The 12987-nt window shown below is 36.1% G+C and overlaps 1 protein-coding gene across 1 annotated transcript in view; it reads right to left on the reverse strand.

Moving 5' to 3' along the window:
- PRDM6 (PR/SET domain 6) overlaps positions 1 to 12987 on the reverse strand; it is a 76892-nt gene that overhangs the window by 23650 nt on the left and 40255 nt on the right. Inside the window, exon 3 of the mRNA XM_068667195.1 lies at positions 3515 to 3642. Within this exon, the coding sequence (XP_068523296.1) occupies positions 3515 to 3642 (128 nt within the window). The remainder of the gene's footprint in view (positions 1 to 3514; positions 3643 to 12987) is intronic.

The raw sequence follows: 12987 nt of genomic DNA on the forward strand, positions 1-12987 counted from the left end.
TAGCTTACTGAATATTTTAAAACTGAATTTATCCTCAGTGAAGGACTTTGGCAGGTTTCTGTAGTGCAGCTAACAAATTGCTTTTAACTAATTTGTAACTAATGTGTTTTAAATACCAACTTTACACTAATGTTAGGATTTTATGAGAAGACTGATATTTTCTTACAATGTCCCTTTGAACATTATTTTAGAAATGCAACACCTTGTTCATTTTGTACAATGTACACAGTTCAGTGAGTTAACCGATTGAAACAGATTTGCATTTACTATCTAAGCTGAAGTTAATAAATTTTAGGAGTAAATAAATGATGGTTCTTTTAATTTGAATGAGTGCTTTTATCCAGAGTTTTTTTATAGTATGATGTGTCCTTTCATTAGAGAAGTATGCCACCAAAAAGAGAGATCTTGGATTATTGGGTAAAATAGACTTTGGTTTAGGAAAATGCAAAAAAATTGAGTCAATCTGAACACACAACCACAGAATTCTTCCTCTGTACGAAACATGAGGGTAACATTGATGATCCTTGAGTAAGTATAAACTAGTGTTACCTTAAACATTATCACATCACTCTGTGGGAAGACTGTGGATAATCCTAGACCAAAAAAGAAAAATCCTAAAGTCTGTAGTATAAAAGCTACAGCCTTATCCTGATCATGCACTGGTGTAAATAGCTTGAGAGTGATACTTCTACCATTAACGGTTTTACATAGGGACAAAAACTGTGTAAGATTAGATTCAGGCACAAGATAAAATAAAAATGTTTATAGTTTGTAGTGCCTTTTCCCTTACGCTTCACACAGAACAGTAAAATACCCTTATGTGAGATGGATAGAAATTCAATATATACAAGAAGAACAGTCTACTCCATCTGAAGGATTACCTACCAAAATGGTACCGTCAAAGTCCCAAGAAATGACCATTTTTTATAACAGCTTATGTAAGGCAGAAAAACATCTATATACCAAATAAGTACATAAATAAATAAAATAATGTTAGGCCTCAACCAGTTTTCTCAGTGAAGAATTGCTACAAACGTTAGCCTGAAGTTCAAGATAAAAGTGTTTAGGGTTGGTAGGCCTTAAATTTAGACTTTCTATAAAGAATTGGCTGTAGCAATGCAATTTGTTCCTTGTATAACACTGCAGACATAAGGAGAATCCTTTACCACATTTTTCATGGCAGTGAGATATGCACTTGTCAACATATTTTGTCACCGCAAAGTGGCTCTTGGCAACAGGATCATAAAGATCAATAAAAAAGTGCAGATTCTCAATATTTTACTAGCAGCTGCAAAAATTTCATTTATCTTGTTATTTTCCTCGCTTACTGCCACCCTGTCTCAGGAGGGCACTGCTAGCTAAGCAGAATGGTTTTCCTACTGTTCTATGAATATCTGACAAAAACTCTCCCCTTTGTGTCTCACTCTCCTTCCCTCCTCCTCTTCTCTTCTTCTCTCTCTTTCTTCCCAGCACTGCACATTTCATTAATTCTTTCCACTGTTACATAAAAATGAAAATCAGAGCTATGCTATAAATTACCAGTATCTCCTAACTTGAGAAAAATTGAGTCTACTTTGTACTTCACCCTTGTAACATTTCATCTCTCAGTTTGGCTTCCCTTAACATAAACACAGCAGCCCAGCAAATGAATGTGCTAAAACCAAATGACACACTTCGCCGCTGAAAGAGCAGAACTGTTTTTGAGCAATGGGTGGTCTGTGAGGCTTGGAGTAGGCCGGAAAAAAAAAGTGTAAGCGTACACCGTTCCTTACAAGCGTGCAGAGCTTCCAAAACTCGCAGAAATCTCTGCATGCTGAAGTACATCAAAGGGATTTTTCCCTTTTCGGATAATATTTCCTTTGCTGACATGTATTTAGTATTGTGGTTGGATGACTCATAAAGATAGCTTCATGGCGTCCCAACGCAGTTGAAGCAGAACACATGCCAACAAACATTATTGTCAGCCTCAAAATAAAAACAAAACGTTCAGCTAAGGGTCAATCAATCAAGAGCACTTTGAAGAAAATTCCATTTAGATATTACAAATCATAACAGAATGAATTTAAACCAGCTGACTTTCTGTGAGGAGGACGTCCATGTACAATAAAAATTAGGCCGGTTTTTCAGTGTCCAACTTTTCTATTTTCTTACACTTGGATGCAGTCACTTGTGATGGATGCCAGTTTTTTAAATTGTGTTTTTGTAGTTCATTTTATAAAGATCTGAAGTAATCAAAAACAGATCAACAGAGGGAACTCTAAGTAAAAAACTCCATCATGAAAGGAAAGTTGTAAAATCCACTTAATATTGACAGATGTGTAATGACTTTCTCATGTTCATGTTCCATTTAGGTTTGTCATCTATATATATGTACACATTTTTATATATTTATGTATATATACGCACACACCCTGCCACACCGAGAAATACTTCACAAGATACCTACAAAAATACTCTTTCATCACAGCAATCCTTATTCATTATCCACTGCATTTATTTAAAATCAGACAGGATTTTAGCTATAAATATCAGATATTTAAGGGTATAATAAAAGATTTGTAATGTATAAATAGGATTGTTATTTTTTTAAGTGTGGCATTATTTAGTCAACTGGCCAGAGAATAAAAAAGCTGAAAATGCAATTGAAAAATTTTACCATTGCTAAATTGGAACCCTATGGGAAAATCAAACTTTATATATATTTCATTTTAGCTTGCTTTTGTATGTTTTATTTTTAATTTTAAAGATACTTTAAATAAGTTTAAGATTCCTTCTTAAAAAAAAAAAAAAAAAAGAAACTCCACTCTCTAAAACAACTAGCCAAAACCAGTATTGCTCACTGTGGCTGGCATACACAGGCCACTCTTTGATGTACTTCCTATCATGTTTAATAAGGCCAAGCAGTTGCTTCTGATTCTGAGACAAAAGGTTTGTTTATAGCTGAGATCATGTATTTATGTAATGCATTGTCTAGGTTTTCTGGATCTGTTTGCAAGTATAAAGTAAAATGTACCATAATTTCTTTACATTGTCTTTGCCTTTTGACCTTCTCTATCCAGCAGCCTGAGAGGCACAAGCACTAACAATCATGGCTAGCAGGTGCACTCTGCAGATAAGCCATAGGTGCACACGTGGCTCATGACTGACTCTTTCAGAAAACCTCATTTCCAGTGGGGCTGTTTCCTTTCCCTAGTGCACACACCTTTAGGAAATGCAGAAGACTGCTTTATACACATGCATCTGATCAGACCTTTTGAAAACGAGCAGAGTGCTTTGTGCAGTGTGATCAGCACACAAGTGGCACCCAGGAGTGCCCAGCCTGATGTGCTTGCTGCAATGGCCTCAACTTCTGGCAAGCAAAGTTAAACCTCTTCTCACTACACTCTGTAGCTTTTCTATTGCCCTGAATGGCATATTCACAAAAGTTCTACCACTGTCTTTGCAATCAAAGGTGACATGGATGACAGTTACAGTCTGATTTTTTGCTGCATTGAGTAAATGAAACATACTTTACCTGTACTGAACCACTGTTAAGTTCTGTTCCCCGCAGTGCCTTGCACATCGGATGTACCTCATCCAGCTTGACTTACTGGGTTCTCCACCATCAATAAAGTGCTGCAGTGTCCCATCTTGGTCATATATCTGGGGAAGAGGTCATAAGGTCAAGTAGTTAGAACAAATCATCGGCAATCTTTTTCACTGCTGTGCTGGTGTCTCTCTGTGCCTTTTCCAGGAATTTATTGCCATGAGATTTGTCATTGCATACTGATGGTCTTAGAAATCTACAGCAGAACAGCAGAAAACTATTTTGGGGGATGCAAGTTTATCATGTTCCTTTTATCAAGCCAATCTTTTTGTATTAAACATGTTTGTGGTGTCTCAAAGATGTGACCATGTTTCCCAAAGAATATTTAACCTACTTTGACAGGCTGGCCTTAAATAATGAACTGCCAGATAAACAAGAAAATCTGGATGTAAAGCCTGCATTGAAATCACTGGAACATCTGAGCAAGGGGCAATAGTGATCCCTAAACAAGTATCCCTTCCTTCACATCTCAGTTGCAGCAAGAACATGTACTTCAGCAACCTCATGTGGCACATTAGAGAGCTGTAGGACTCATAAGACACAAAAAAATGAGACTGGAAGGAAAAAGATTTGAAGATGCCTTTAGAAGTTCCCTTGAGACTCATAATTTTTTGAAGTAGTGAATGAGAAATCAGTCCTAAGGGAATCATAGTTTTCCTAAATATGACATTTCTGCTAAGGACATGAGAGTCAGTTAGGGTAATTTCTTTAAAAAAAAAAGGCAGTACTATGTCTCTATTCTGCACTGGTTGCTCCCTCTGAAGTCAAAGAATATAGTCGCTTTGGAGTATTAGACATGTAAAGATATGTATTTTGTATACACCCATCCTTCTGACTTTATTAAAAATGATGTCTAGGAAGCATTACTCCTAGTACAAGCACGTGGTCTCATATGCTTTTTACGTGTTACACATTTACTTCGTTGAACTTCAGAGTTGCATCCGAACAATTAGGTGATTATCCAAAGCAAACCTAATCTTTTGCTCCTCTTTTGCTCCTAGATAATAATCCTACACCAAAAAATAATTTACCTTTTGAAATTGTATGAGCTTAACTCAATCTGTTTACTTGAAAGTACTAATTCTGCAAATTAAAGGGGAAATATTTACTATATTTAATTGAATATTTGTAGAGAAAGCAAATTAACAAGCCTGAATTTTGATTTCAGTATTAAGAGAAAAATCTCAGAAATTATGTGAATATGTTCAACATTTCTGAATTATTAAAAATGCATACAATGCATACAAAGACATACATGGGAAGCAGAATGTAGTTCTTTAATTCTCCACACAGCAGTTTCAAATTCAGGAGCCAGCCTTGCTTTTGCTCTTGACCAAGAGAGACTGGAAGTACTTGGGAGCCGTATATTCATCTCTAGGGCATGAGACACAGGGAAATCAAATGTCTACAGAGATCTTTATCATTTGCTCCCAAGTGACTGTGATAAGAAGCCAGAAACTCCTGGGCTGGAGAAGCAAGATGCTGAGTAGTGGCATAAAATCAGGCAAAACAGAAGGAACCCTCAGAGGTGAACAAATACTGGTGGTTTGGTTTATTTTTTAAATGTGGTAGCTTGTTGATTACCAGCAGGAACCTGTTTTCATGTAAACATGCTAATGCACACTGAATATATGAACAGAATATGCCAAGCAATAAAAAGCTGTGATGGAAATTGAAAAGTTATACAGGAAATCAGCCTGCAAGAAGGAAAAGAAGGAAAAAATAATGACTAACAGTGTTTGGCTGCAATCATTTTGGCAATATCTATACAAACAGTTTTTGCACAGTGTTTATTATCTATCCATTTATGTGGTGTTTACTAATGTAACAATAAACTGCTTAATGTCAGGCAAAAACAATTCCCATCAATGAAGAGTTGATACCATCTAATCTCCAAATTCTGTGAAACAAGAAGACAAAGACAGCCACAGTCAGTACTGACAGTGTATCCGGATACATGTGGACCTAATCACAACTTCGTGTATATGGACAGTCATGACCTGACATGAAAAATTAAAACCTGTCATGAATATGCAGAACTGGAGCTCTCTCTATAAGGCCTTGACCTGAAGTGCCAAGGATGGTAGAACCACTCTACAAAAATGCTTATGGGTCTAGCGCAGGTTCTAGATCATTTTGCTCTATCCTCTTTTCTGTGCCTATGGATCAGTTTTCTGTCACTCTCTGCATTATTCCGTAGCAGAACAGTGATTTCTGCTGAAGAAGACTGGAATAACAAAGTAAACATTCAATAACTCTGCTTTCCACAACTGGGAGTCATAATCACCCTTTCTTTCACCTTGAATCAACTGCAGTGGAAGTGACAAAAGATGCTACAAAAGTTGCCGAGAATGTCTTCATCTAAATATCTTGCAGGACTAGGTGTTTCTAAAAGCTTTATTCTTGCATGTTCTCTTGCATCTGTGACACTATGCTGTGTCCTTTCTCAGGGAGATATTACTGACATTGCAAGTAAAGGTGCAGTGTCAGAATTCACCCCACAGCATTCTTATCACCACTGTTACAAAAATGAAAACCCACCTGTAGACACCCTAACACTAAAAGGAAAATAGCAATTCCACATTGTATCTGTTTGTCAAATTGCATAAGCCTGGTTCAGAAAATACTTTCCTGGTATCAGGAAATACTTAACTATTGTGGTTATTATTACTCATATTACCATTTTGCACCAGTTCTTAGTCATTTTAGATTTGTCTAAATCTGGCAAATACAATATGAAGAAGCCTGAAGAAGCCATCATGAAGGAGTAGAGTGAAATATGTCTTGCTATAACAGAGAAAAAGTAAACCCATAGCACAGTGTGTGAACCTGGACATTATAGCAAATATATTCACCTGTATCGGCATTACACATCCATACATATTTAAACACTTACAGTAGCTATTAAAACAAAACAGTACAACAACAACAAAAACTTTAGAATCCTGTGGTAAACAGAATTTACTGAAAATTTTTGACTTCCTCATTAGATCACTACTTCCATCCACTTTGGCATAACTTTAATATATTGCAGGAGCATCATGTCAAAATAAAATATTGTTTCCTCAACTTCTTGTGGAGAATGCATGTATCTCACAACACTCATTAATCTGAACAGTGGAATAAAAATTAGTTGCTACGTTTTTCTGCTTTGATTACACCTGGAACCATTACCTAATCTACTTACAGGACCTTTTCCCTCTTCTGACCACAAATAATTGTTAGTGTTTTTTTTGTTTGTTTGTTTGTTTTTGTTTTTGTCTAATATTAAGGGTTCTTTATTATTTGTTAGTTTTGTTTTTGCTTTTGCTTGAAATGTTTCAAAGTGTTAAGATATCTAGTTTATGGTCTGTTAGAGTTTTGAGTAGTGCACCAGTCTACTGATGGAGACCAGAGTTTGATAAAAGAGAACTGCACCCACTTTCTTGTTTGACATTCCTTATGTTCCTCCTGAATAATTCACATCTAATTAATTATCTTTTTAGTAGTGTTTGACTACTTATTATTAGATTACAGATATGTTACATACCTAGAGACTCAGAATGTGAAATATATTATTATTTCACAGTTTTAATTTTGACTTCAGAATACAGCAAAACCAACATCATTTTCCAAGAAAGTAACTCCTAAGTGCATCCAGCACAACAAAAATCGTTTATATATTTATATACATGTATGTATATATCTATTCCATATATATATATTTTATAATATTATATACGTTATATATATATATATTCTCTATATATGTGTATGTATATATCTATTCCACTCCATACCAACACCGGTTTAGTCAGTATTCAAGCTATAGATACAGAAGTGCATGGAGTATACCATATTTCTTACAAGTTGACACTGCTATTCTTGACATATGCATGCCAACTGGATTACATGGGGAAAAAGTAGTTAGGATGCCAATGTACCAACACTAGTAAAGTTCCTCTTCTAACAGCAACCACATACAAATCCAAGGGAATAAGTCCTTCCTATGAAGGACTGGATTTATTACTTATTGGATTGATTACCGATAATTAGTTGGAAGCTGTAGATGCTGAAACTTATAATGCTGAAGATGATAGCAATACATAATGACATTAATAATATATTTTCTAAAGCATGCAGCATCTCACATTAAGTGATGTTCTAAAATCTGTTAACAGCTATTACTAACAAAATAAACACCACTTACTAGAACTTCTCTCAAACTGGCAACATGCTAAGTCTACGTAGGACCATGTAAGATTTAAGTTGTATAAGAGATAAATGAATAATGAACCTTCTGAGAACTCTCAATTCAATGCTGAGACAGTATTGCTTCTTGCCTCAGCTGGACAGATGGGACAAATAAAATCCCAATGCTAAAGACTATTGTACCATTTGCTGGTATAGACACCACAGAATTTTAGAATAAAGGAGCCTGAGTATAATAGTACAGCCACAGAGAAAGCCAAGCTGTGAAGCACTTAAAAACAATTTAACAGAAGAGACAGGGAGAGGAAACATGGTCAGTTCATTGGAGTTCTTTCCTCTGTATCTGCTGCTTTCCTTTGTTCTCTTTCCATGGCCTGGTGAAGGATTGTGTCTTTTGAAATTCTGCCTGCATTTTATTTTTCCATTTAGTCAAATAAAAAAGGTATTAGCATACAACTTAATTGACCTCTCATTTTCCTTGCAGGCAGAGAGAGAAAAGACTGGTCCTGAAGTGGATTTTTTTCTTTGTATGTACATTTGTATTCTAAAACTAGCTATTAGAATAGTTTTTCATGTTGCAAGACATCAAAAGAAATGTGAAGAAAACCACAAAACAAGCAAGAATTAATTCTTACCATTAGTCGAGGATCTTGCTTTTCGCTGTTCATTGCTATTCTTATTGACATCACATGCATAAGGTCACAGGATTTTCAAATCATTCTACATTAGCTGCCTTCTCCCACAAGCAGGGAGACTACCTTTGACTTCAGTGGGAAGAGTCAGGACAGCAAGGACTGCTTGTGGTGAGTACGTACCTTTCTTAAATCATCAGTTACTCTGTTAAAAAGCATGGATAAACAACTGGAAATACACAGAAGAAGGTTGTGATTAAACAGTTTGACATGTCAGATACGTAAGCACGCATCCAAGCTATATTCTTTCAGAAACAAGGTAGGAACCTACAAACCAAAGCAACAGTGAAAGTTTTTCTGTGCTAGCTTGGACATCAAATCTGGATAATCTCTACATGGTGCAAATGTCATTACTGTGAACCCATGTTTTTGATATAACAGCACTACAATATCCACTACAGATAACTGTATACCAAAAGAGGTTAAAATAATGCCAAAAAGTGCAGTCTTTGTTAAACAGTGGTATGGAACTACCACTCTGTAGGAGGTGGGCAGCCCTCCATACATCCTCTTTTTAGAGCCAGCAAGACCCATCAACTGAAGGCCAATTTTTATGATGCACCTTAAACCTTGGAATCCAATACCCTTCTTAAGGTCTACAGTGGCTCAACCACTCAGGCCATGTTTCCCTGTCTTTTTTTTTCACTTTGACTTTTGGAACGGAAAGATACAAGCAAAAAGGTATGGGATTTATTTACCTACATGGTCCTTTTTCAGCTGGTTCCCCTGTTTATTTCCTTTGAAGAAAACTGGCGTTTCTTTTAGTTGGTAGTGCTGGTGGTTTGTTTGTTTGTTTGTGTTTGTTTTCAGTTTCTCTCCAGCACTGTATACAACCTATGCTATAGAGTATTCTGTAAGTTGAATACATATATACTCTGATAGATTGGGAGACAACATTCAGTCATATTATTGGTAGAAGGGAGATCTAACAGCTGACTTACTTACAAATGACAAGGAAGGTCTTCTCTTTTTTAAAGCAGAAAAAATAACAGTCACTTTTCTGACAAGCTCTGAGATTCACATCTGTAAGTGCATAGTAAAATTCAGTAATTGCTTGCCTAAGGCAGCAAATCTTAAGCAAAATGCCAATGGGCATTAGTGTTTATTATGACATGTATGTATTTATTTGTTAGCATTTCTAATCATGTCATACTGAAAACAAACTGGATTACATGCATGGCTTGATAAGTTAGTTGTTTAGATTGGATTCTGTGTAGTACATTGGTGCTCAGCTCCCTTTGAAATCAACACACTGTCAAAGGATCTTATCCAGAAAATTTGAAAAGTTCGTAAGATGTTGCAGGAACTGAAAAAGAGGAGGCAAACAGAAAACTTTCCTGAACAGATTACAGCTAAGGAGCGTAGTTCAGACTGAAAATCAAACAACAACTGGATTCCTGTTTAATAATAACAGTAGTCTAAATAACAAATGCTTTTAGACTTTAAATACTTTGAATGTTAGGAGCTGAGCATCTGATTCAGAGTAGGAGGGCCCTTCTGAATATGCATCTTCTCAAGGTTACAAACTGAATGAGAAAGCTGTGTAGATGCATTTAACTATCACAACTTTCTCCTTTAATTCATTAGTTTGGTGACTAAGCCAGGCCATTTAGCAAATATGTGAGGAATAATTCTTAGTCTGCCTTTATTAAAAAATGAGAGATATAATGAAAATCAGAAGCAAATAGCAATGCACAGAAAATTCTCCAAATACAGCTTAACTAAAAAGAAACACTGATGTTGATAGGTAATAATAACATCATATAATCACATCCTTTACAAAGATCATATCTTAAAGACTGGAACACTTTGTGAATGACATACTGTATTTTATATTACCTGTACAATAAACAATCAAATTATTCTTAGCCAATATAAAGAAATAACTATTCATCGCATTGCGATAACTCTAACTTTGATGCCTAATAAATATTATTAAATCTGTAACAGCCAACTACACACATAAAACCAGTATGAAAGATAGTAGTATACATGTCAACAATCTCATTTTACTATAAGTGGAAATGTTTGGAATGTTCTCTTATTCATCCGTACAGATGTTGTTTCAGAAAGCCATTGGTTGTAAATTTTTATATATTCTGTTGCTTGATAATACCAACTGATTTGTTTTGACACAAACTATGGCTTCAGATTCTCTATGGACTGATATATATAAATATGTATAAAAATATATGTATCTGTGATGCAGATAACATCTAATCTTGTTGGCTTATGATGAAATAAGAACATTATCACTATTGTAGATCATGAAAGCTAGTTACTACAGAATGTGTATAAATATGTCAATAACTACTTACTTACTTTGAAGTACTTAATTTTTTTATTTTTAAATAACTGTATAATATTTTGTTGCCATTTAGAAAATGGAGCAGCTCACATAAACAATGGTTTGGGTTTTGAAATTTTTATATTGCATGTAAAATCATGTCAATTTCTTTATACTTTGAATTAACACAAAGATTTCCAAATGTTCTTTTCTACACTAAAGCATTCTGAATGGCTATAAACTGTAAACAGAATAGAGGTCTGAAATAAGTGATCAAGGAGGAAACTTCAGGAGGCCTCACTGGTCAAAATCAGAGTAAAATGTTCTCCAACATTTGTTGGCAATGCACTCCCTGAGATGCAACACCTCTGTGAAAATGCACAGAAATGTATCCTGACAGCCAATGATCTTTAACGGCTCACACTATTCAAAGCAATTTTGCAGAATTAGCCATATCTGATATGGCGTGTACATCTCATAATATCTGCTTAATGTTTCTTCTCTTTAATCTAGCAGGCATCATCTAGCAAACTTTATAGAAGAGAATACTTGCCAACTAATATTAAAAACTATTTAGATTTAATGTTTCTCAAAGGATTATAGCATATGAAACTATAAACATTGTTTTGAACTGTCTGTGCTAGGTGAAAGTCTTCATCTCTCACTTAGACCCCAGTCCAGCAAACACTTACGCACATGTTGTAGACCCATTGATCTCAATGGGACTACTCGTGTGTGAAATCAAGCATCTGTGAAAGCAGTTGGAGGATTGGGGCCTTATTCCAGAAAGTGTCATGAGAGCAACGCACTGCTGATTATGCAGACTTGATTTTATTATTTTTTAAAGAAAAGTCTCAACAGTTTGTTTGGACACTAACCTGTATTTGTCCTAGAGTAGGGGAGAATTACACATAACACAGAACAGAGTTACCCAGCATCAGGGCAAAAAGGGAAGACAAGGCAGAAAATGTGCATGTGAAGTTGGAAATGTTCCCATGCAGACAGGCCTGTAAAGGAGCAATGCTTGCTCCTGAAGCATCTGCTGATGTACCATGGCCTCTTCTGAGTGTGCTTTTGCACCCTTTTGACAGTTCTAGTATACGACAGAAAAAGCAGTGGTACTCTGGTCAAAGGTCATTCTTTTGCTTGTAATTGGTATTCCCATCCTGCTTACTGTGCTGCACTCCCAGGCAGAGCTGGTTGCAGAACAACATGGGGAGGCAACAGACCTAGATTGTTCTCTGCAGACTCGTTTATATCCAGCACAGAGCATGGAAAGAAAAAGTGTTGCCAATTTGGGGGGGGGGGAACAGACTAAAAAGAAAATGATGGTTTAAAAACAGAAAGGCAAATGATCAAAGCTGGATTAGGAAGAGAGAAGAGAAGAGAAGAGAAGAGAAGAGAAGAGAAGAGAAGAGAAGAGAAGAGAAGAGAAGAGAAGAGAAGAGAAGAGAAGAGAAGAGAAGAGAAGAGAAGAGAAGAGAAGAGAGAAGAGAAGAGAAGAGAAGAGAAGAGAAGAGAAGAGAAGAGAAGAGAAGAGAAGAGAAGAGAAGAGAAGAGAAGAGAAGAGAAGAGAAGAGAAGAGAAGAGAAGAGAAGAGAAGAGAAGAGAAGAGAAGAGAAGAGAAGAGAAGAGAAGAGAAGAGAAGAGAAGAGAAGAGAAGAGAAGAGAAGAGAAAGAAGAGAAGAGAAGAGAAGAGAAGAGAAGAGAAGAGAAGAGAAGAGAAAGCTAGGAGGAAGGAAGGAAGGAAGGAAGGAAGGAAGGAAGGAAGGAAGGAAGGAAGGAAGGAAGGAAGGAAGGAAGGAAGGAAGGAAGGAAGGAAGGAAGGAAGGAAGGAAGGAAGGAAGGAAGGAAGGAAGGAAGGAAGGAAGGAAGGAAGGAAGGAAGGAAAACAGCAGTTGATTTAATTCCTTTGGAGGTAGTGACAGAGCTTTGGCCTTTTTCTTGCTGTTTCTCAAAACCTTTAAGCATCATAAAGTAACATTTAAAAACATTTGTTTCATAGTTTTTCATTCTCTTACAAGCAACCAAGAAAGGTCCTCTGTCTTTCAGCTGAGATATTCTTTCAGCCTATTTCCATATAGTCAATACACCCATCCAGCTGGGCAAAGAATTAAAAGAGCAAAATAACTAACCACAACATAACGTGACAGAGGACAACACCTCAAAGCAGGATGTATAAAAACAAGTTTTGGCAGATTTCATCATTCAGCATCAAGCTAGGCAATGTG

Source organism: Anas acuta, chromosome Z (assembly GCF_963932015.1).
Source record: "Anas acuta chromosome Z, bAnaAcu1.1, whole genome shotgun sequence".
Classification (NCBI taxonomy): Eukaryota; Metazoa; Chordata; class Aves; order Anseriformes; family Anatidae; genus Anas; species Anas acuta.